A 23,765-nucleotide genomic window follows, 5' to 3' on the forward strand; every position below is an offset into this window, starting at 1 on the left:
TTTCCAAATATTGGTGCCACAAATTTTAATCACTTGATCAAGATGGTTCCACTAGATCTTTCCATTGTAAAGATATATTTTTCTTTAGTGGAGAAACATTCTTTTAGACAAAGTGAATTTTCTAGCTTACAATTATTTTTCACCTGATGGTTTCAGTTTCCACTGAAGATCTTTGGCTGTAGCAATTATAACATTCAGTTCAGTTCAGTTCAGTCGCTCAGTTGTGTTCGACTCTTTGCGACCCTATGAATCGAAGCACGCCAGGCCTCCCTGTCCATCACCAACTCCCGGAGTTCACTCAGACTCAAGTCTATTGAGTCAGGGATGCCATCCAGCCATCTCATCCGCTGTCGTCCCCTTCTCCTACTGCCCCCAATCCCTCCCAGCATCAGAGTCTTTTCCAATGACTCAACTCTTCGCATGAGATGGCCAAAGTACTGGAGTTTCAGCTTTAGCATCATTCCTTCCAAAGAAATCCCAGGGCTGATCTCCTTCAGAATGGACTGCTTGGATCTCCTTGCAGTCCAAAGGACTCTCAAGAGTCTTCTCCAACACCACAGTTCAAAAGCATCAATTCTTCGGCACTCAGCCTTCTTCACAGTCCAACTCTCACATCCATACGTGACCACAGGAAAAACCATAGCCTTGACTAGATGGACCTTTGTTGGCAAAGTAATGTCTCTGCTTTTGAATACGCTATCTAGGTTGGTCATAACTTTCCTTTCAAGGAGTAAGCGTCTTTTAATTTCATGGCTGCAGTCACCATCTGCAGTGATTTTGGAGCCTAGAAAAATAAAGTCTGACACTGTTTCCCCATCTATTTCCCATGAAGTGACAGGACTGGATGCCATGATCTTCGTTTTCTGAATGTTGAGCTTTAAGCCAACTTTTTCACTCTCCACTTTCACTTTCATCAAGAGGCTTTTTAGTTCCTCTTCACTTTCTGCCATAAGGGTGGTGTCATCTGCATATCTGAGGTTATTGATATTTCTCCCGGCAATCTTGATTCCAGCTTGTGCTTCTTCCAGTCCAGCGTTTCTCATGATGTACTCTGCATATAAGTTAAATAAGCAGGGTGACAATATACAGCCTTGACATACTGCTTTTCCTATTTGGAACCAGTCTGCTGTTCCATGTCCAGTTTTAACTGTTGCTTCCTGACCTGCATACAGATTTCTCAAGAGGCAGGTCAGGTGGTCTGGTATTCCCATCTCTTTCAGAATTTTCCACAGTTTATTGTGACCCACAGAGTCAAAGGCTTTGGCATAGTCAATAAAGCAGAAATAGATGTTTTTCTGGAACTCTCTTGCTTTTTCCATGATCCAGTGGATGTTGGCAATTTGATGTCTGGTTCCTCTTCCTTTTCTAAAACCAGCTTGAACATCAGGAAGTTCACATTTCACATATTGCTGAAGCCTGGCTTGGAGAATTTTGAGCATTACTTTACTAGCATGTGAGATGAGTGCAAATTTTGTTGTTGTGCAAAATATGAACCCTTTTAGGATGCCCTCAGCAGGACATCTGAGCACCCTCTTAGGACCACAACTTTCCTTTCTTGGGCCATATTCCTCTTTGGCAATATACCACCATGGCTAAGCTGCAGGCTCTGGGACTGTGTGCTAAGTCACTTCAGTCGTGTCCGACTCTGTGCGACCCCATAGACAGCTGCCCACCAGGCCCCACCATCCCTGGGATTCTCCAGGCAAGAACACTGGAGTGGGTTGCCATTTCCTTCTCCAACCCATGAAAATGAAAAGTGAAAGAGAAGTCGCTCAGTCGTGTCCGACTCTTAGCGACCCAATGGACTGCAGCCTACGAGGCTCCTCGGTCCATGGGATTTTCCAGGCAAGAGTACTGGAGTGGGGTGCCATTGCCTTCTCCACTGGGACTGTCTAGGCTGTGCTTAAACTCTGGCTTCTCCACTTGGTAGCCATATGCCCTGCCAGCCTTTTAATCTGTCTGTGCCTCAGTTTCCTTATCTATAAAATGGGTGCTATGAAGATAGCCTTCTTCAGCGATCAATGCAAAGAAATAGAGGAAAACAACAGAATGGGAAAGACTAGAGATCTCTTCAAGAAAATCAGAGATACCAAAGGAACATTTCATGCAAAGATGGGCTTGATAAAGGACAGAAATGGTATGGACCTAACAGAAGCAGAAGATATTAAGAAGAGTGGCAAGAATACACAGAAGAACTGTACAAAAAAGATCTTCACGACCCAGATAATCACGATGGTGTGATCACTGACCTAGAGCCAGACATCCTGGAATGTGAAGTCAAGTGGGCCTTAGAAAGCATCACTATGAACAAAGCTAGTGGAGGTGATAGAATTCCAGTTGAGCTATTCCAAATACTGAAAGATGATGCTGTGAAAGTGCTGCACTCAATATGCGAGCAAATTTGGAAAACTCAGCAGTGGCCACGGGACTGGAAAAGGTCAGTTTTCATTCCAATCCCAAAGAAAGGCAATGCCAAAGAATGCTCAAACTACCACACAGTTGCACTCATCTCACACGCTAGTAAAGTAATGCTCAAAATTCTCCAAGCCAGGCTTCAGCAATATGTGAAACGTGAACTTCCTGATGTTCAAGCTGGTTTTAGAAAAGGCAGAGGAACCAGACATCAAATTGCCAACATCCACTGGATCATGGAAAAAGCAAGAGAGTTCCAGAAAAACATCTATTTCTGCTTTATTGACTATGCCAAAGCCTTTGACTCTGTGGGTCACAATAAACTGTGGAAAATTCTGAAAGAGATGGGAATACCAGACCACCTGACCTGCCTCTTGAGAAATCTGTATGCAGGTCAGGAAGCAACAGTTAAAACTGGACATGGAACAGCAGACTGGTTCCAAATAGGAAAAGCAGTATGTCAAGGCTGTATATTGTCACCCTGCTTATTTAACTTATATGCAGAGTACATCATGAGAAACGCTGGACTGGAAGAAGCACAAGCTGGAATCAAGATTGCCGGGAGAAATATCAATAACCTCAGATATGCAGATGACACCACCCTTATGGCAGAAAGTGAAGAGGAACTAAAAAGCCTCTTGATGAAAGTGAAAGTGGAGAGTGAAAAAGTTGGCTTAAAGCTCAACATTCAGAAAACGAAGATCATGGCATCCAGTCCTGTCACTTCATGGGAAATAGATGGGGAAACAGTGTCAGACTTTATTTTTCTAGGCTCCAAAATCACTGCAGATGGTGACTGCAGCCATGAAATTAAAAGACGCTTACTCCTTGAAAGGAAAGTTATGACCAACCTAGATAGCGTATTCAAAAGCAGAGACATTACTTTGCCAACAAAGGTCCATCTAGTCAAGGCTATGGTTTTTCCTGTGGTCACGTATGGATGTGAGAGTTGGACTGTGAAGAAGGCTGAGTGCCGAAGAATTGATGCTTTTGAACTGTGGTGCTGGAGAAGACTCTTGAGAGTCCCTTGGACTGCAAGGAGATCCAAGCAGTCCATTCTGAAAGAGATCAGCCCTGGGATTTCTTTGGAAGGAATGATGCTAAAGCTGAAACTCCAGTACTTTGGCCACCTCATGCGAAGAGTTGAGTCATTGGAAAAGACTCTGATGCTGGGAGGGATTGGGGGCAGTAGGAGAAGGGGACGACAGAGGATGAGATGGCTGGATGGCATCCCTGACTCGATAGACTTGAGTCTGAGTGAACTCCGGGAGTTGGTGATGGACAGGGAGGCCTGGCGTGCTGCGATTCATGGGGTTGAAAAGAGTCGGACACGACTGAGCGACTGATCTGATGAAAATATCTGTCTTACAGGATTGTGTTAAGATTAAATGAGCTAAATCAAAACATCAGAAGTATACTTGGCACATAATTAACTTGCTCAATAAACGTTAGCTATTACTGTATGTGTTTGAATTTCTCCTTTGCTGCATCAAAGTGGCTTTGCCTAAGTTACTTAACATCTCTGTGCCTCTGTTCCTCATTTAGAATATGGTTCCTGGATTCATGCATGGGAATTGCTAGTACAGTGTCTTATATGGAGTAAGCATTAAAAAACAGTTAACTGGGGACTTCCCTGGTGGTCGTGTCTAAGACTTCATACATCCAATGCAGGGTACCTGGGTTCCACCCCGGACAAGGTAACTAGCTCCTCCATGAGGCAACGAAGACGTGGTCCAGCAAAAGCAATAAATATTAAAAAAAAAAAAAAAATTGAACCGTTACCATCGTGGTTATTCTATAATCAGATTATTCTGTATCAGGTAAACTTCTTAAGCTCATGTCTTTTCAGATTCACCTTCTTATTCTCACTGTGCCTAGCTCAGCCATTCACACAGTTATGGGCTTAACAAAATACATGATTAGAGCGATTAAAAAGCTTTGCTGGGCGGCACTCGCTCGACAGTCACCCTTTTACCTCCTTTATGTTTCAAGTTCCTATATCTGGGCTGCCTTCCTTATTGGAGGAAGCCCACGCTTGGGAAATCACATTGCCACAGGTTTGTGAGAGGCTCTGGTGGGTGTGTAACGGTGGGAACACCGCGGTGCAGGGCTCAGCGATCGAACCCCCGGAGGGCAAGAAAAGTGGGTTCCCATTCATTAAGGGATCGAATGTATGGTAACAGGGCTGCGCGGCGGCCTTTACAGCACTTAGGTTCTAAACCTCATTTTCCCCCTCCCTGTCCGTCGAGGGTGGGAACATGGGAGTCCAGGTTGGGCAGCACCTCCATCTCCCGAGATCGCCCCCGGGGGAGCCACGGAGCCGGGGGGTCCCGCGGGGTAGCGGGGGGCACCGCAGGCCTGGGGGGGGGGTTCCCGCACCTGCGCGCGCGCGCGCGACGTGCCGCTTCCGGCCGCGCGCGGGGCCGCGCTCACGTGACCGGGCCTGGGCGGAGCCGGGCGGGCGGGGATCACCTGAACAAGCCTGTCACGTGAGCGGGGCGGGGCGGGGGCGGGGCCGGGGCGGTCACGTGACAGGCCCCGGGGTCGCCGCCGAGCCCAGAAGAGCCGCGCGCCCCTCGAGCTCCCCCGGCTCGTCCGTGGCTCCTCGCGCTCCTGTCCGTCTCCGCCTGCCGCCCTGGCTGCACACCCGTGTCCCGGACGCCGCCCCCGGCCGCCGCGCGCCGCTCGCCCGGCTCCGGACGCGCAGCCCGGGCCCGGCGCGATGGAGGCGGCCGCCGGCCGGAGCTCGCACCTGGGGCCCGCGCCCGCCGGGCGCCCGCCGCGGTGCCCGCTCCTGCTGCAGCTGCAGCTGCTGCTGCTGCTGCTGCTGCTGCCGCCGGGCTGGGTTCCCGGGGCCGCGGGCACCCAGGGCGCCGAGTTCCCAGAGCTGTGCAGGTGGGTGGCTCGCCGGGGCACGGGCTTCGGTCGCGGTGCCCCAGCGCGCAGCGGGCGGGATGGGGGTGCAGGGGGCGCCCCCGGGGGAGGGCCCGGGGTCCCCGAGTCTTCTCCTTGTGTCTGCCCGTCCCCGATGGAAAGTTGCCACCGTGCCGGCGAAGGATAAGAGACCCGGGGGTGATCGGTGCCCACGGGCAGGGGGTGGGGGGCGCATGGCCCGCGCTGGCCCGGGGTCCGCCGTCCGGCCACTTGTGGCTGTCACCAAGTCCAGGGCGGGTTTGCGTGCGTGCGAGCGGCCGGGTGACACCCTGTGGGCGCCCTCACGCCCAGCGGTGCGCCTGCGAAAAAGTTGGGAGGACGCAGGAATCCCCGGCTTCGCTTTGTTCCCACTCCACGTTTCCCCCAAAGTTCTACCAGCGGGGCTTCAGATGCGCCCCTTAAGGTGGACAGACTCATCCGTAGGAACGGCCGTGGAGTTGGCCGGGCGGGGGGGGGGGGGGGTTGGTTTCATTTGCTGATTGATTTCCTCCATGTGGGTTTTCCATTTTTAAAGTAGCTTTTTCTGCAGAAGTTGACTTTTTTTTTTTAATCGGGAGAATGGAGGGTGGTCATCCAGTATTGGCTTTCGAGACTTCACCCTTCACTTCTGCGAGCTGAACTTCCTGTCTCGCTGTTCACATGATGTCATTGTCTCCGGGTGGATTATTCTAGTGGAGTCTTTTGCTTTGGGAACCATGATTGTATAATCGTTGGTCCCAGTGAGGACTGTTAAGTGTTCTGCCATGGCCGGGAGTCCCGGGGTTGGAGAACTGCCGATTCCATGTATTTTTCTAACCAACCTTCTCTGGACTGTTTAGGATGATGGAAAATGCAGCTTTTAATTAATTTTTTAAAGCTTGGTGAAAAAGGGGTGAAAAGTTCTGGAAGAGTCGTGGACAAACAAGTCAGCAGTTATCCCTGGCACTAGCAAGTCACCTCTCAGAATGAAGCCAAGTTTAGCCCACTTGGACCTGAATTTTGAGCTTACGGTGAGGTGTATGGGGTCTTCTTTGCATTAGAGATGGTCTTATTACCCCTGAATTGAGAACTTTCAGAAATTATTACCCTGAGGAGAGTGAGGCTGAACGCACAGTGAAGCGGAAAGGCCCATATTCTTTGTCCTTTTTTGGAAAGGTATTGGGGGCCCGAGGGAGAGTTAACTGCACATTAGTTTGTAGGCCAGTTAACGGCCCTAAGATACATAGTTACTCATAGAAGCCCCCTGTTACAGTGAAAAGCTAGTCGCTGACCCAAGGTCAGGCTGTGACTGATCTTTAAAGGAGGACGTTTTTGGGGTAGTGGCTGCTGTAACCATATGCATCCATGAGAAATTAGCTCAGCTTGGCCTAGTGGTGTTGGTCTTGGTTGCTGGCAGATTGGAATTGATTTCTTAATAAAGTTGGCCTCAAGGGCAGACCCCTACTCTGGAGCTGCTGCAGGAGACTCTTGCTTTTACTTTAGGGTAGTCATCCCACGCCTGGACCGTGGTTCACAAACTCATCTCCAGATGGAACTTGGCCTCTTGGTCCAGTAGGAAATGGCCGTTGTATCTTGAAACGCCTCTCCTCACGGTCACACGTGGGCCTGACTTAGCAAGTGCTTGACAGTGTCCTGAGGGGACTTGCATTTTTTTAGCATGTGCCTTCTGTGGTCTTCAGACAGGTCCTTTTTGCCAGGCTTCTGAGGACTGCAGCCCCAGCTGGGTTGCAGCTGGGTGGGCTTCAGCACGTTTCTTTCCCGTTACTGCTCTGTGGTTTCACATTCAGACTTCTCTAGAGCCGCGTTTAACAGTCTCTACTTCAGACCCACTCCCTGAAATTTGAAATTTGTTTTGTTTGTTCCCGTTTCAAATGCATACCTTGGCTTAAATACTGAAAACATTTTTACCCCCCTCTAGGGAAGGGGTTTAAAAAAAAAAATCTGTTTTCTTGAATGAAGTCAGACTGCCTAAAAGTTCCTTCACTGTAGCGCATATTTAAATGGGAATGTGGGCTGATCATGTCTTTAAGTCCACTTTGAAAAATTCTACCGAGTGGCCCTGAAGCAGGTTGTTTTCTGCGGCCTTTTCTTCCAGCCCTGGGCGTCTGTCCGTAAATAGCTGCCCAGGCCTCACCGTGAGTGTGAAGAGCAGACTTCTGCTCTTGGTGTTTGCGCTGCTTGTCGGTGGCAGCGGTCCCCACGGACACAGGGGCACATTCCAAACGTCCGCAAATTGGTTGCTGGTAACGAGGAACACGTTTTTCCGTGGAAGACTCTCCCGGTTCCTGGTGGTTTGCTGCTTGGTGCAGTCCGCAGCCGCCTTCTCGCAGGTTTGGGGTGCCTGGACACCTTCTGGTGGCCGCGAGAACCCTGGCAGGCAGGTCTCACGGTCCCTGGAAAGGGGGGTTGATTCTGGGGCAGCGGCCTCTCCTCCCAAGTCTAGCTTTTAGATCCCGGGAGGGTACCTTTCACCTATGGCCCCTTAAGACCAACAGGAGGGAAGTTGGGACCCGTTTCAGGGAGGCCTGCAGGGCACCCATGTGGCCCAGACCCATCTTGGGGTGAGCGTGGTGGGCAGGGGTCGTCCCCAAGTGGCTCGTTAGCAGAAGGGATGAAGGCAGCAGAGGAGGGACTGTGCTTGCAGCAGCTTTAGCGTCTTTAGCCGGGTGCTGCAGAGCAGGGATGACGACGGCCAGTCACCCAGAGTGTATCTGCTCTCCCGGCACTTTGAGCACGTGTCCTTTGGACAGCCTCAGTCGTGCGATTTTGAAGCTTCGTGAGGATGGATGCACCCGGCGAGTCCTGCGCTGTGGAAGAAGTTGGAGGTTTTAATCCCTCGGCTGTTTCTTGGGAGGTGGTGTGTGGTGGAAAGAAAGCATTGGAATCCAGAGGCCACCTTGGCCGCGGTGGGTCTGGCAGGCACGGCGGGGCTGGGGCGTGGAGTGCTGAGCTGTGTGGGATGTGCAGAGGTTGGGGGGCAGGGTCTGCGGGGACAGGAGGTCAGGGGGCAGAGGCCAGAGGCCGTGCGAAGTCACCCGAAGAGACCAGAAGGCCCTCCGCTTGTCCACAGCTTCACCCTCTTCTGTATGAGATACACTTTGTAAAAGGCCGTTCTACACGTGCGTGGTAATGGGTGACTTTCTACCCTTTATTTTGGTGTTAACGACATTCTTAATGAGTGAAGGCTTAACAGTTTATACGAGTTATAAAATAATGCTTTGGGCTGTCTTGATTTAAGTAGTTAAGTACCTTAAAGTGTATTTAGAACAAGCTTTCCCCCAATTGTTTCTGTATAAAAGCTGCAACTTTTTTTTTTTTTTTTATTGAGGACAAGAGAGTAATGAAGCCAGCTGGGAGTTGAGGTTGGTTTAGTTGATGTCTCTAAGGAGACATTTTTTTCCCTGCGATTTTTCCGAAGGAACAGTGCTTATATGCCTAATTTGGGCCACATGTTGAACCTGGATCACATCCACTTGTGTGTATATGTTTCTTGCAACAATAAGTGTGTGTGTAGCCCAAGATTATTAACTGTGGGTAGACACATGCTTTAATTCTTTAAATTCTTTAATTCTTGTCAGGACCATCATCCTGACAAGATCCCAGGGAATGAACTCCTGATTGGGCTTCGTATCTTTTATCAGTGTTTCACAGAGGGAGTTTTAAAAGATGGGGTTGAGTGAAATCATTTAGGTGTCTCATCTTTATTTCGATCTTGGCATGTATAACTGTGCTGTGCTGGGAAGAGAGAATTCACAACGGTCGCAGAACGGGGACTGGTGGAAGAAAGTAACTCGTTACTTTGCGGATACTGTTCTTTTTCTCCTTTTTTTTTCCGCCTTTTTTTATTATCCCAGCCAGGAGCCGTTTTGGCAGTGACCCCACTGGTCATGGAGGTGGAGGTAGCTGAGATCGGATATACCTGTGAGTCCTTTGTATTTTCCGCATAGCTGACTCATGACCAGTGAGGGACAGAGGCCTGAATTCTTGTTAATGGTGTCTCCTCACCTTTAATCCTGGCAAGGTGACAAAGGACTCATTTATTCTCCAAGTGATCCATCGACATTTCTTAAGTAGGGGGGAAAACTGGGAGGGGTTAGAGCTGGAGACACCACCCTCTGGACAGCACTGGATCCAGAGAACTGGTGGCCACCACTGCTCCCCTTTTGCTAATTTTATTTATTAAACTTTTGAATTTCTTTTGTTAATTTTAAGTAATGTGTAATCTAAGTTTTGATTTTTTTTTTTTTTGACCCAAGACTAATCTAGATGTTACTAGTTTTTTGGGCTGTTACAAACAAAGCTGTTGTAAATATTCATGTACAAGATTTTGTGTGGACATATGCTCTATTTTTGGATAGACACCTAGGAGTGAGATTGTTGAGTGGCTGGGGAGTGAGGGTTGATTTTATGGGAGCTGCAAACTGACTTCTGAAGGGGTTGTCCACGTTGCATCTCCATCATCGGTGTGAGAGTTCCAGTGTTTCTTCGTCCTTGTCAGCACTTGATCTTGTCAGTCTTTTTAATTTTAGCCATCCTAGTGGGGTTGTAGTGGTATCTCAGTATGGTTTTAATTTTCACATCCCTGCTGACTCATGACATTGAACATCTTTTCTTGTATTATTTGGATGCCTCATGAGGTTGAACATCTTTCATGTGCTTATTAACCACTTGAGTATCTTTTGTTGTGATTCTCAAAAAAATCTCTTGCCCCTCATCCCTGAACACACTTTTTGGGGGTCATCTTTTTGTGTTTCAAGAGTTCTTTATGTTTTTGGAGTCAGGTCCTTCCTCAGGTCTGTACTGGGTGTATTTTCCCCGCAGTCTTTGGATTGCTTTTTTTTTTTTTTTCATTAATATGTCCTTTGAAAAATAGGTATTTCTTAATTTTGATGAACTTCAGTTTACCTTTTTTTTTTTTCTTTTTAAATCAGGCTTTTTGTAGCCTATGAAATCTTTGTACTGAGGTTTCTTAGCCTTAGCACATTTGACATTTGGCCTGAATAAATATTTGTTGTGGGGTCTGTCCTTTGCATTGTGGGATGTTAAGAGCACCCCGTTTTCCCAGGTGGCTCAATGGTAAAGAATCTGTCCGCCAACGCAGGAGATGTGGGTTCAATCCCTGGGTTAGGAAGATCCCCTGGAGAAGGAAATGGCAACCCACTCAGTATTCTTTCCTGGAAAATTCCATGGACAGTGGAACCTGGTGGGCTACAGTCTGTGGGGCAACAAGGAGTCCGACATGACTGAGCACCCACACACGCATTTCCTGATGTTTTATGTAGGAAGCTTGCGACTGAGTTTTTAAGTGAGTTCAGGCTGCAGCTTTCTTTGCTGTATTATTCTTGGATGAGTTCAGTATCAAGAATGTTTTGCTTTGTGGGAAGAGCCAGTTAGTTTTTAGTATATTGTATGATATGGAATAGTTTTTGCATAGGATGGACAATTTCTGTTCCTTAAATTTTAGTAGAACTCAGTGGTAAAATTGTCTGGGCCTGTGCCTCTGTGGAGGTAGAACGTAGTGGAGGAGGAGTTTTGGTTACTGCTTCAGTTTTGTCTGTTTACTCAGATTCTATACTTTTTCTTGAGCAAGTTTTGATAATCTGTATTTTTCTAGGAAATTGTCATTTTAATTATGAATTCACATATAAATACGTAGCATTTACTCTTATGCTTTTGGAAATACCTTTTGAATCTGTAGGTAAATGTAAAAAATTCCTGATGTTAATTTATATATTTTTCCTGCTAATTAGGTTTACTAAAGATTTTTCTAGTCTTTTTAGTCTTTTCAAAACAACTAGTATTTATTTTACCATCTTTGTCACCATTAATTTTTTATTTTATTTATGTTCTCTGTTGTTAACTTTAAAAAATTTCTTTAAAAATTTTTTCTAATTTTTCTTAAAAATTTTTTTTTCTTAAAGAAATTTCTTTTAGTGCATTAGAGTTGATTTACAATATTATGTTAATTTCTGCTGCACAAAAGGTGATTCAGTTATACCTGCATGTTCTTTTTCATCTTCTTTTCCATTTGGTTTATCACAGGATATTAACTGTAATAGTTTCCTGTGCTGTACACTAGGATTTTGTTATTTATCCTCTTTTTTTCCCTAATTTAAATTGAAAGCTTAGATCTTTTAAATCAGCTTGAGTGACTAAACTATGAATTTAAAGCTGTGGGTTTCTTTGTCTGAGTACTATGCTACTTATGGGTTTTGATACATAGATTTTTCATCCTTCAGTTCTAAATATTTTCTTCTTGGACCCCAAAATGCTATTTGAACTTCTTGGATCCACCAGTTTTTAAAAATTTTTCATTCTCTAGGTAAATAGAGTTGTCCCCTCATGTGGGCAGTAAAAATGTGAAATTGTGGCCTAGAACCTCCTTGAGTTGCGTGTTCTGTGTGTTTGGGAAAAAAAGGTTCTTTCTTTGGGTCAAAGTTTCCTTATTGTGCTGTTTAGCCTCTCTTTATCATAGCGCGTACTCTGTCCTGCTGGGTTTGTTCTTTATACTTTGTATCTGACCTCCATTGTGGGCAGGGCTCCAGAAGAATGGCTCTGTCCTCTTTCCCAGCCTAGCAGTTCTCCTGTTGTTTGTAAGCTCTTCAACTTTTTTCTGTTTCTTAGAAACATTCCAGCAGGGTCTAGAGTTGATGTATACTCACAGCTGCCTCTTCATGGTTGCCACGACTTCGCTCATCCCTTGGAAGATGTAAAGCGCTCCTCGGATTGCTCTATGAATTGCTCTTTCCTTGGGCCCAGTGTCTTTGTTGGCATCTGTTATCCCATTTTCATGGTGTGGGTGCCCTTGCGACGGCTGGTGCCTCTTGATTGTGCTCTTTGCATCGAGCCTCCGCTGGGACGCTTGTGGCCTCTTTTTGCGCAGCTGTGCAGGATGGAGCTGGGAGCAGTTGTTGAAGCTTGGCTGCAAGTTGCTGGGGGGAGGCGGGGGGATGGGCAGGGCGTTCCTCTGGCTGGTGTGTCCCTGTGGCTGGTCTTAGGTGCTTTTCCGTCCTCCTAAACATCGCTCCCAGCCCTGTTCCTGCTCGGAGACAGCTGCTGGGCCCTCGTTGACGGCCGCTGGCAGAGGACAGTGTGTTCTGCCTGTAGCTGGAGTCCGCAGAGCTGGATTTCTGAGTTGGCGGTGGCCAGTCACCTCTTTCCTCTGCATCTCAGTTTCTTCCTCAGGAGGGCTGGGAGTGGAGTTTTGGAAGTCACTGTCCTGCTTTCGAATGTGGACTCTTTCTCCTCTTTACTAGTTGGAAAGCCTCACGGGCCAGTTAACTGACCTGCTGAGATTTTGATTTTCTTCTGTGTCAAATCAGGGTGCAAATCACGTTTTTAGGGTGGTGTGAGAACCAGAGTGTGTCTACGTGCCTAGCTACCCTTTGTGGTCATAAATGGTGGTGGTGGCGGTGATTGCTTTTTTCTGCAAGTTAGGGCTCTGTGCGCCAGGTCAGTGATATTTTTAGCTGGTTCCTCTGCACCTCCCTGGTTCTCTTAGTGTCCAGGGGCTTTTTGCCTCAACACGAGGGCGTTTCTTCTTCATCCATCCTATACATTGGCACTCCATGGGAAAGTTCTTTTGAGAAAGAAGTGTTTCCATCATTTAAAGTTTTAAAACCACGGGGCTGTGTGATTCTCAGGGTCTAGTTTGCATCCAGGCTTCTGCGGTTCTGAGGCTCCATTCTTCAGGATTCCTCCAGCTCCCAAGTAGCAGAAAGCCCAGCTCGAGTTTGCTTACACAAGGAGGAGCTTGCTGATAGGAGGTGTGGGGTTGGGGCGGGTGCCAGGTGCCATATGTCGGGTGGCCCCGGGCCCTTTCCTGCCTTTTTTTTGGCATTGTCCTCCTTCCTGTGGTGGCCACATTAGTCCACCACCCCGGGGAAGCGGGGGAGTGCAGAGCCTCCAGATTTTGTTTTTTGGTAGAAGGTCCTGAAGCCCCCGAGGACTTCTGCACGGGCGTCAGTGCTCTGGAGGGGCCCAGTCCCGTCTCCCTGGAGGCGGGTGGGTCTTGGATTCCAGGGCGTCTGCTGTAGGTGGGGACTGGGCGCAAGAATGCAGGCCAGTGGGAAGCGTTGTGAGAGCCCTTCGCCAGCTTCACGGTGCCGCATGACTTAAGAACCAGCTGCCACAGGCGGGGTTTTGAGGTGCCTGGAGTGGTGCGTCACACCTATTTCTGTCCTGGTGGTAACCAGCGCGGGGGGCCGGCCTGTGTGCATCCTCCATGGCTGGGGTGGGTGGAGGGGAAGATCCCAGCCCCTCTGAGTTCTGCAAGCATGAAGCTTGCCCTTCAGATGGGCCAGAGACCTTGGGTGGGATTTTTATGTTGTTGCTTTAAGATCCTTCCATGAATCTCTGGAGGGTGGCTTCCCCCCCGCAGGGCCAGGGGGTGGGTACAATTTTGCACGTGTCACTCTTCACTTTGGGGCTCAGAGATGTAAGAAATCTGAGGTCGTGAAAGTTACCAATTCGAGTTTTGTTTTGGGGTAGAGGGAGTAGGGAAAGATGAAGGAACGTGGAGACAATGAAGCCTGGCCTTTGCCGGCGGGCAGCCAGGGAGGTCTTTTAAATCAGAGCCTGCGTGCTTAAGGGGATGGGAGCCCACTCCAGCATTCCTGCGTACAGAATCCCATGGACAGAGGAGCCTGGCGGGCCACAATCCGTGGGGTCATGTGCAATTCTTCCCACGTACGTGTGTGCGGGAATAAACACGTGGTGTGCACGTGAAGAGCTCTTCCAGGAGCTGACTGGCCACTGGATGTTGACTTGTAACGTTAGTTTGTCGCCATCTGGGTGACTCACTCTAGTCAAAAGCCAGTTAGACATCTTTAAAACACTTGTTTGGTACTGAAAGCCTCTCCCCAGCACCCCAGCCTGCAAACAGAAACCCCAAACCACGAACATGGATGTGCTGAAGGGTGGCTTCTTAGAAATGACAAGGATGTGTCCCCGCTGAGTCACCCCTCCGTGTCCTCCGAGGCCCCTCCGCCTGCCATCTGCCGGAGGAGTGTCACCACAAACAAAGCGAGAAACCCATGTGGCTCACTCTCCGCACTTCTGAGTGTCCATCCTTCGGTGGAGGTGGGTGAGTTAGCTGCTTGGGTGAGTGAGCGAGCCTAGGGAGAGGTGTATGGGGCGGGGCTGTTGGAGGGTGCTGGGTCCGCAGGCCTGTCTGTGGGGGGGACTTTTGCTATTTTTTAGGAAGCGAGGGGGGTCACCTGCACATCTGACCCAGGGAAGGGTGTGTTAGGCAGAGGGATCACATTATCAAGTGTTCCAGCCAGGATGCTGGCTGACGTGGCTGGGAAGTGGCAGAGGGGCCGTCGTGTAGCAAGAGCAAGAAAGAGGGTGGGAGACGGGAATTTTTGGAGAGGGTTGGCTGGGGCCACGTCCCATAGGCCATCAAGAGTGACTCTAGAAGAGAGTGTGTAGGTGTGTTTAACTGAATCCCTTTGCCATGCAGCAGAAATGGGCACAGTGTTGTAAGTCAACTCCATTTCAATAAAAAATATTAAAAAAAAAAGAAGAATGACTCTGAATTTTATTCTGAGGGAGGCGGAATCCTGGGAGGATTTTGAGCCCAGGAGTGACCTCGGGTGGGGACGGCCCGAGGGGAATTTTTGCCGGACCAGGTAAGCGGTTATAACAGATTGGACCAGGGTCGTGGTGCAGAGTGGTCCGATTCTGGGGACTTTGAAGGTGGGGCTGGTGGACTCTGCCTAGGACTGGATGTGGGATGGGGTGGGGTGGGGGGAGAGGGACTGAGCTGAAAGGATGGAGCTGCCGTTCTCAGAGGGGGTGGGGGGTGGGGAAGTAGGGGCCGCCTGGAGAGCGTGGGTGGAAGTTGTGACAGTGTGGGGGTCATTCCGAGGAAGTGCCCTGCGGGGGTGGGGAGCCGGTGGGGCCGCAGTCCTTTTAGGTGGCATGAAGGTGACGCTGACGTGGCCCTGCGCTTCCTGTTGCCAGCAGCGGGTGGTAGGGTTTCTGAGTCGTGTGACCCCAGCATCTTCAAAGCAGAGACTGTTCTCCTGCGGCAGCCTCCCTTTGTGAAGAACTCACCCTGGGTAGTGGCCCCATCACCATCCGAACTAACCGGCTGAGCTGACTGCCCGGAAAGTAGGAAGATGAGGGCTTCCCTGGTGGCTCTGTGGTAAAGAATCCACCTCCCAAGGCAGGAGACATGGGTTCGAGCCCCGATCCAGGATGATCCCACGTGCCGAGGAGGAGCTAAGCCCAAGCCCCCATCACTACTGAGTCTGTGGTCTGGAGCCTGGGAGCTGCAACTCCTGAAGCGTGAGCACCCTAAAACCTGTGCTCTGCAAGCAGAGAACTTTTGCAGGGCAGCAAAGAGGAAACCCTGCTTGCCTGAACTAGAGAAAAGTCTGCACAGCAATGAACCTGGCATAGCCTCCCCCGTGCCAAAAAAAAAAGTTAGGAAGGCAGACTTTCTCTTGTCCTAGTGGCTTTGGAAGCAGGGGCAGGGTACTGGGTCCGTGAGGGTTTGGGGGACGTTGGTGATGGCCTCTGAGGGGACTGAGCCTTAAAGTTTGATCTCTATGCCATGGGCCGAGTTGATGTTAAAGGCAGTTGAATTCCGACATCCATGTGATGATTAAGGAGGAGGTTCAGCCTGTAATTCAAGCCTTCGTTTTGCATTTGAGGAACAAAGTAAGAAAGCACCCAGATTGTAAAAGGGGCCTCACGGAGCAGGGTTGAAACCCTGGCCTGCGTCCTGGGGCCGTAGAGTCGCTGGGAGCAAAAATGCAGCAAGTGCAGCAGCAGGCTCACCGGCCGGCCCTTGGAGGCGGATCTCGGGTGCGGAGGGCCGTGGCCGCCGGGTTCCTGGAAGCCCCTTGAGGAAGAGCGTGTCTGTCCTTTTCCCCAAGTTTCCGATCCATCAGGCCTTTGTTCTGGTGCAGCTGGTGGTTGCGTGGTGCGGGCTTGGGTGGGCCCGAGTGCCTGTCCTGTTCTGAGAGATCCCAGGAGGCAGCTGGCGTGCGTGTGTCTGGGTGTGTGTTCTGAGCTCCCCCCCACTCTCTGTCTTGAGCTTCATCAGCTCCGTGGAGCTGGCCCCCAAACCAGGCTCCCACCTCAATCCTGGCAGTGTCGTTAGGTGACAGTTCTTTCGAAAGGACTTAACCAGGCCAACTCAGTTTTTAACCTGTCTTTGAGTCCTGCTGGTGATCCAGATGAGGGCTTAGGTGACAGTCCCTCAACAGCTCCAAGTTTCCAGTCTCGTTTTCCTGGTGGTGGCTGTCGGGTGGATGACTCTTGGCGACTGGAAGGTGAGGCTCTGAGTGCTTAAGTGTGTCCCGAAAGGCTGGGTCGGGGGGTGGGATTCAGGCCCACGGGTGTGGGCGCCTTACCCATCCCCTTGGCACCTCGTGGCTTGCCTTGGCTTCTCGGGACCTCTCCCAGACACTCAGGGTGCTGGCGTTAGAGCCGTGCCTGCCGACCCCCTGGCGCCTCCACTTTCATGCCGACCGGAGTCTCTCCTCCAGCGTGATCGCTCTCCAGACCACTGGCTTCCTGCTCCCAGACCCTGTGTCACTACAGGGAAAACCAGAAATTAATGTCTGGCATTTCCTTGCCTTTTTTTTTTTTTTTGCTGGCCTCATATCTTTATCCACAGCTTTGTGGGTTTGTTAGAATAGGAAGTGAAGTACTTCCTATATAAGTTTTGGCCACGATGCTCTATCAAACTCTTGTGTCCCCCTGCGCCTGCAGATCAGGGTGCTTATTCCTTGTGCCAAATCAGATTCTTCTCTCGTCGTGTCGGAAGCAGAGGGTTATTGACAACAGGGGTTACATTATGCTCTTGACATTTCTGCTGCAAATGTGCGTTTGGAAACCCTGCCTTCCTTTCCCCCTGCCACCCCTCCCCTCTCCCCACCATCCTCCCCCTTTGCTATTTTAGGAGAACGTTCCAGATTTTTGAGGGTCGGTGGTCTGGAGGGATGAGCTGAGAAACTCTCTGATAATGATAAGAGGCAGTGGTGAGCCAAATGTTCCCTGAGTGTTTCGTTAGAGCCCTTGGATGTAGGCCAGAAGCAGAGAAATCTTTTTTTTTTTGCTGTTCAGGTTGGAAAGACTTTGCATTCCCCTCGTCCCCCAGATTTGGTATTGGCTGCTCACTCTAGATTTAAAAAAACAGTTCTCTAGGCAGTGACCATGTTATGTGAATTTACTTGTATACCACCAACTTTTTCTTTTAAGGAAACCAAATTATAGATTCACACGTGCTTGTTAATTTTACTGCTGGTTCCATTGTACTTCTCATCTGCTTTATATACTGATGATTGTAGGCCAGTCATCAAATGTCTCATGGCCACATGACCATTATTACCATAACCCCAGGACTTGTGGGAGTGGGGGAACTAAGATCTCTAAAGAACATGGACAGAATGAAGGTTCATGGAGCTCCTTTGTGTTAGAGGGGAAGGGACTCAGTTTTCTGAGATTTGTTTGTTTGTTTTTTTTCCTTTAAGGTGTTGGGCATTCCAAACATTTTATAATTAAACTGTATGTACTTTGTTTTATCTATTTTTTAAAAATTTTACCTAGTTTTGGCTCTGCTGGGTCTTGGTTGCTTTGAGCAGGTTTTTCTCCAGTTGCCGTGAGCTGGGGCTGCTCATTGCGGAGGCTTCTCTTGTGGCGGAGCGTGGGCTCTAGAGGCAGAGGCTTCAGGAGTTGCAGCTTATGGGTGTAGTTGCTGCTCCTCAGCATGTGGAATCTTCCCGGACTAGGGATTGAACTCACTTCTCCTGCCTTGGCAGGCGGATTTTTATCCACAGCATTATCAGGGAAGTCCTAGACTTCAGTTTGGATGTTAGCTGTTTTAAGAATTAGAAAGAACCACCACATTGTATTTGCAGAGTGTTACACTTCTGCAGGTATTCAGTGGTGATGTGTACGAAAGCTTGAGAGGTGTCCTGTTAAGACACCAGTGTCAAATAGCTGAGAGGAGTTGTCCAGTTGTGGCCGTCTGGCTTTTTCTTTTGCTTTCTCTCTTTCGCACGGACGTTGGCACCACGTTGGTAGAGATGGCTCTCTGTTTCTCTTTGTGAACCTTTCTGATCTCCAGGCAGTTGTGATGGCCAGTTAGATTGGCTTTTTCCTTGCTGCCTCCGATTCGGTCCTGTTTTGACCGGGTCGGGCTCTCAGTGTGGCATTTGCCGGAGACAGTATCGGGAAGGTAGGAACGCCTTGCCGTCTCCGTTGGTTGACGGTCTGCTCGTTGTGTGCTTCCTTCTAACTGGTGATCTTCTAATTGGTTGTGTGCCAGCACTTTTCAGGATATTATGAAATGTAAACCAAATTAGATTAAAATGGAACCTCCGGGCCTCGGAACAGACGCAGGCTGACTGCTGTCTGTCGTCCAAGGTGGTTTCGGCAGAGGCCGTGGGATCACGGTCAAGGGCAGATGGTCTCAAGCTTTCTTGAACTGAGGGACCACAGCCTGTGTCCTCAGTTTATCTGATGAGATGAATCGTCCACCCCCAGGGCCTATCAGCCACAGAATTCAGTTTGAGACCCAGGTTTGAGATTCCCTGGAGAAGGGAAAGGCTACCTTCTCTAGTATTCCTGCCTGGAGAATCCCGTGGACAGAGGTCCCTGGCAGGCTACAGTCCATAGGGCTGCAGTCCATGGGGTTCGCAAAGAGCTGGACACGACTGAGCAACTAACAGTGAGCTCAGAAAAGTGTTTTTTTTGATCAGCATGGTGTGGAGTGGCCTGGATCTTCACAGAAGTCTTCACCAACAGCTTCTCCCCAGGGGCCACACTCAGGTGCATTCACTCACTCTGGAAATCAGCACTTGGGGTCTGCCATTTCAGGGGCACCTATTGCGACAAGACTGAAGCTCCTACAGTCTCCTGGAATGCTTTGCTACCTTCACTGTTGTACTTAAAAGTAAATATCTTCTGAAAAGTTAAAAAAAAAAAACTTAAAAAAAATTTCAGATAAATGAGGCAGTTGATCTTAGTGTGAGTATTTGCCCTTGGGGCTGGGATGGACCTGGGCTTGTGCCTGGCGTTGTCATTTCATAGCTGTGTGACGTTGAATAGGGGGTTTCATATCTCTGAGCCATGGAGTCTGGCTGTAAAGTGGAGGAATTAGAGAGGGTTGAGTAACTGTGTACAGTGCCTGGGCGGCCTGCTGTACAGACATCAGGACCCGGGGTCCACTGGCCGGTTTCCTTCCCAGCCTGCCAGCATATGTTGATTCTGTCCATGTATATGTCCCTATGTCATTCTGGGATGGAGGACACTCCTGTCCTGAGTCATGGGGCAGTGGGAGATACCAGGCACATAAGATCTACCAGTGGGTGGTGGGAAATGCCAGGAGAGTTGGTGTCAGAGCTGAGGATAACAGCAGGGGCCAGCCCACGCGGTCCAGAGGGCATTGTGTGCAGACCTGTGTGTCTAATTGCCAGGTTTGCCTCGAAGTGAACTTGGGAGTTTTCAAGAGCGGGAGGGGGACATTGGCTGATGATGTTTCATACTCTGGAGAAAGAGGTAGCATGGCAAAGATTTTGCTTGCGTGTGCTACTTTTCGAAGCCAGGATTCTTGTCCAGGTGGTTTTGTGTCCAGAAGAGCGCTGCTAACTGAGGTTAGGCTGTCTCCTCGAAGAATTGGAACTGATTGTAAGACCCCGAAGTGGGCGGGGCCTCTGGGTGCTGGTTCCCAAAGACCAGGCACTTCCTGGGGTTCTGCTCCATCTCCTCGCGTCCTGTTTCTCACAGATGAGAGGGGGGGGATAGCTTAGAACCACGGTGTCTCATAGAAGTCTTGGCCTGATAGGAGAGTCAAGAGTTCTGTGAAGATGCCCACTGGGCTTTTACACCATCTGCATGCTAGTCCATGCTTGTAAAGCAAATATATTTCAAACATGCGTGTGTGTGTGTGTGTGTGTGTGTGTGTGTGTGTGTGTCTGAATAAAGACTACATTTCCACCCAACTTGGAGATATTTTCTTCCATGGTTTGTTCCCCGCTAAAAGTTTAAAATTTTAATATTATAGCTCATTTTTCTCTTTGGTCTGACACGTTAGACTCATTTTTTCCTGTTAGTTTTTTTTTTTCCCCTTCTTTATTTATGTAAGCCCCAAAAGCTTAGTGTATAGACTTTTCTGGGAATCTCAGCTGAATGGTCTCAGTTGCTTGGCTCTTAAATAAATCTTACCGTTGTGTTTCCTCATTTTGGCTGTACGTGTTCACCTCATGTAGAGAATTTTCTAGTGGAAAACTTTTGGACGAAATATTAATATTCCTCTAACATTTCATTAAATTTTATTTAGTCTATGTACTTTTATTGTTTCTGAAGCCATTCTCTCATTCTCAAATACGATCAGAGTGCTTTAAAACTTCAGCATAAATTTAAAGAATGATTTCGGCCTCGGCCATTCTGGTAGTTTGCCTTTCAATCTTGGCAAGGAGGCTAGGATTATCTAGTGCCAAACGCGTAGTTCTCTCAAGTGCTAACGGATATTTATTTGACTTTCACATTTAGGGAAATCATCTTTAAAACGTGTTTATTAAGGATGATAATTTAATCTAACTGAGGGGCACAGAAGTTGACGCTGTAGGTTTTGGAATATGCTTCGTGAGTTTTCAGATTGATGATTTCAACTGAACAATCATTGCTGAGCTCCTAACGACGAGGCGCTGGGCGTGTGTGTCTGTTTTAAAGCAGAGACGTGTCTGTTGGAATCGGACCCTCTCAAGCGCTGACTGAGGACTCTTCACCCAAGAGCTGCAGTTTAGGTTTGTGAGTTACTGCCTCGTGTTGGTGGTTCAGGCAAACCCTCGAAGACACCCGGCACTCGAGTACTTTCACGGCACCCTCCCCCCTTACTCCCATAACCACTTATCATTTTGATGAAGCTTGACAGAACGCAAATATGAAATACAAGTAGAGAAAAGAAATACGATTGACTCGGGCAGCGTCTTTCTAGGAACTCTGACTGCCAGATCGTCAGGACAGCACCCCCCCCCCCATTTGCTCTCTCCTCTCTTTTCTGCTCCACTCACACATGCTGCTTACATCTGTCTTATTTAACTATCACCTCTGCAAAAATGGCAGTGGGTTTCTGTTTTAAGAAAAGCATAGTGTTTTCAGTCACCATGTGCATTTCTTTCGAGTTGATTGCTACCAGTTCACTCATTCTAAAATACCTTCACACACCTCTCGTGTTGTGGAACGTTTTCATGATGCCAGTGCTTTAAATTTGGTGTCTGCTATCCTGGAAAAACTTAGGGGCCCTGAGTAAGAGATTCACGATTTGCCTTAATTTAACTGTATTTAATAGAAAAGTCTACTAATACTCTGCACATAAAAACACTAGCTTAAAATTTTAAGGAAAAATCCGTAGTGTGGATCTTTGAGCAGCCTGTTTTTGCTTCAAGTTCAGAATCAAAACTGCTTTCTTTAATCTCTGTGACCCGGTGTTCCCATCTCCTGGATCTCATCTGCTGCTTGCTCTCTCCACCTTGCTCCAACCACAGGGCCCTTCCTTCCCTTCCATCCGTGTGCTGTTTATTCCTGCCACAGGACCTCGGAATGACTGGTCAGTCTGCTGGGATATCCTTCCCACCAGGTCTTCCTCTGGGTTGTGCATTTTGTCATTCAAGTCTTAGCCTGAGTTTTATCTCAATTACTCTTCTGGATTCCAATCACATTTCTGTTACTTTGTTACTCTTTTGTGTTACAAGGTGGAATTCTCCTGTGTGTTCGCTTACCTGTTTATTTTTTGTCCTCCCCTGGAATATACACTCCAAGAGGGCAGGGCGTTTTCGGAATGATCATTGCTTGATCATTTCTGTACTCCTCACTAAGTACTTAAGACTTATTTGTGAAGCGAATGAAGAAAGGTTATGAAGGTCAAAAGAAACAGGCCTGGATAGATGACTTGCTGGCGCCTGGTATTACTTGGGTCATTTTCTTGGGCCATGGAGCTCTGGGCTTGGGGAGGTAAAAGGTGTTACTGGTAGGAAGGCTGAGTTTATAGTGGTAACTGCATCTGAGTCCAGTGTCATCCCAGGGCCGGCGCTTGCCAAAGCACTCCAGCCTGTTTTTCAGGTTTCTTGAAGTTCAGTGACTGTCAGAACTCCCAGCGGAGCATTCACAGCCCTGTCTGAGTGCTGACATGTGCCCAGGTCCTTGGTTTCCTGGCAGATGGCGTTGATCGGTCCCCAGATCTGGGTTCAGGAGCACACTTGGCTCCTTGTCTGCCAGTAACCTTCCTGTTGGGGTTCCTCATTGCTGGACGGGGCTCTTGGGGAGACTGCTTGTGGGCAAGGAAGGGTGTGTTGCCTGGGGTTTGTGCCGAGTCAGCGCTCTGACACCCAGTGAAAGGGGAGCCCGAAACGTGGACTGGTCCTATGGGGGCTGTATTTTCCCATCAAGCTGGTGCTGCCCACGGTAAGCTCCTGACACATACTTGTGGTTTCCAGGCTTAGCAACCTCAAGGTCTCATACCCGGTTCCTCCACAGTTCCAGGATAGGAATTCTGATTTATCTCCTGTCCTTTCGACAATACCGTTGCATTCATGTACCTTTTGCGTTTTGTGAGGAACTTTTTATTTGCTCTCGTTTCCTATCTACCCTTCTTGAGGAAATTTTTACAAAATTGACACAGCATTCTCCCTGGGAAGAGTGGAGAATTGAGAATCCTTACGAGAGAACTGGCAGACATTATCGTTGACCCTTGAATGACACCCCACCCTGCCGTCCCCACCCCTCCTGAAAATCCCCATCCAGCTTTATAGTTCACGCTCTGCATCCACAGTTTGCATCTGTGTGTTCAGCCAACCATGGCTTGTGTCGTTAGGTATATGGCAGTACAGTACTTCATGAAAAAAATTGCTGTATAAGAGGACCCGTGCAGTTCAAATCCATGTTGTTCAAGGGTCAGCTGTATTTTGTCCCAAGTATGCAGATCGGTTCATGAACAGTTACTCAGTATCTACTTTGCCAGAGGTTTGAACAGCAAGTTTCAATGCATATAAAATACTTCATGTAGTGAATCAATCAAAAGTTAATTTTGTCTGATTTTGGATCTGTTGCCTGATGGCACAGCTTCATCTTGTCACTTCGGGTCTGAACTATTAAAGGTAAAACCAGAACCAGAACTATCTCACATGCCGTAACTAGTTTTTAAATAAGATAAACAAAATTAAAAACAAACATTTGGCTTTGCAGCATTCCACGGTGATTGGAAAGGTCACTGCCTTAAAACTCAACATAATTCTTGAGCAATTACTTAAATATCTGAGTTGGTATTCTTAAATTAATGGTAGAATTTTAAGTATTTTAATGCTTAGGGAGTCTTGAGGCTGCTTCAGAGCGGATTGAACCAGATCGAGGTGGTATTTAGTGGTTTCTGCCCTGGCTTCTATTCAACTTAACATAGTTTGACTTTAGTATTTTTGGCTAATGAA

The 23,765-nt window shown here is 48.4% G+C and overlaps 1 protein-coding gene across 1 annotated transcript in view; it reads left to right on the forward strand.

The window, feature by feature from the left end:
- The first annotated feature begins 4,982 nt into the window (after positions 1-4,982).
- IGF2R (insulin like growth factor 2 receptor) overlaps positions 4,983-23,765 on the forward strand; it is a 102,527-nt gene continuing 83,744 nt past the window's right edge. The window contains 1 exon segment of the mRNA NM_174352.2: positions 4,983-5,307. Within this exon segment, the coding sequence (NP_776777.1) occupies positions 5,135-5,307 (173 nt within the window). The 5' untranslated portion in view covers positions 4,983-5,134.

The sequence above is a fragment of the Bos taurus genome, chromosome 9 (genome assembly GCF_002263795.3).
Source record: "Bos taurus isolate L1 Dominette 01449 registration number 42190680 breed Hereford chromosome 9, ARS-UCD2.0, whole genome shotgun sequence".
NCBI classification, from domain to species: Eukaryota; Metazoa; Chordata; class Mammalia; order Artiodactyla; family Bovidae; genus Bos; species Bos taurus.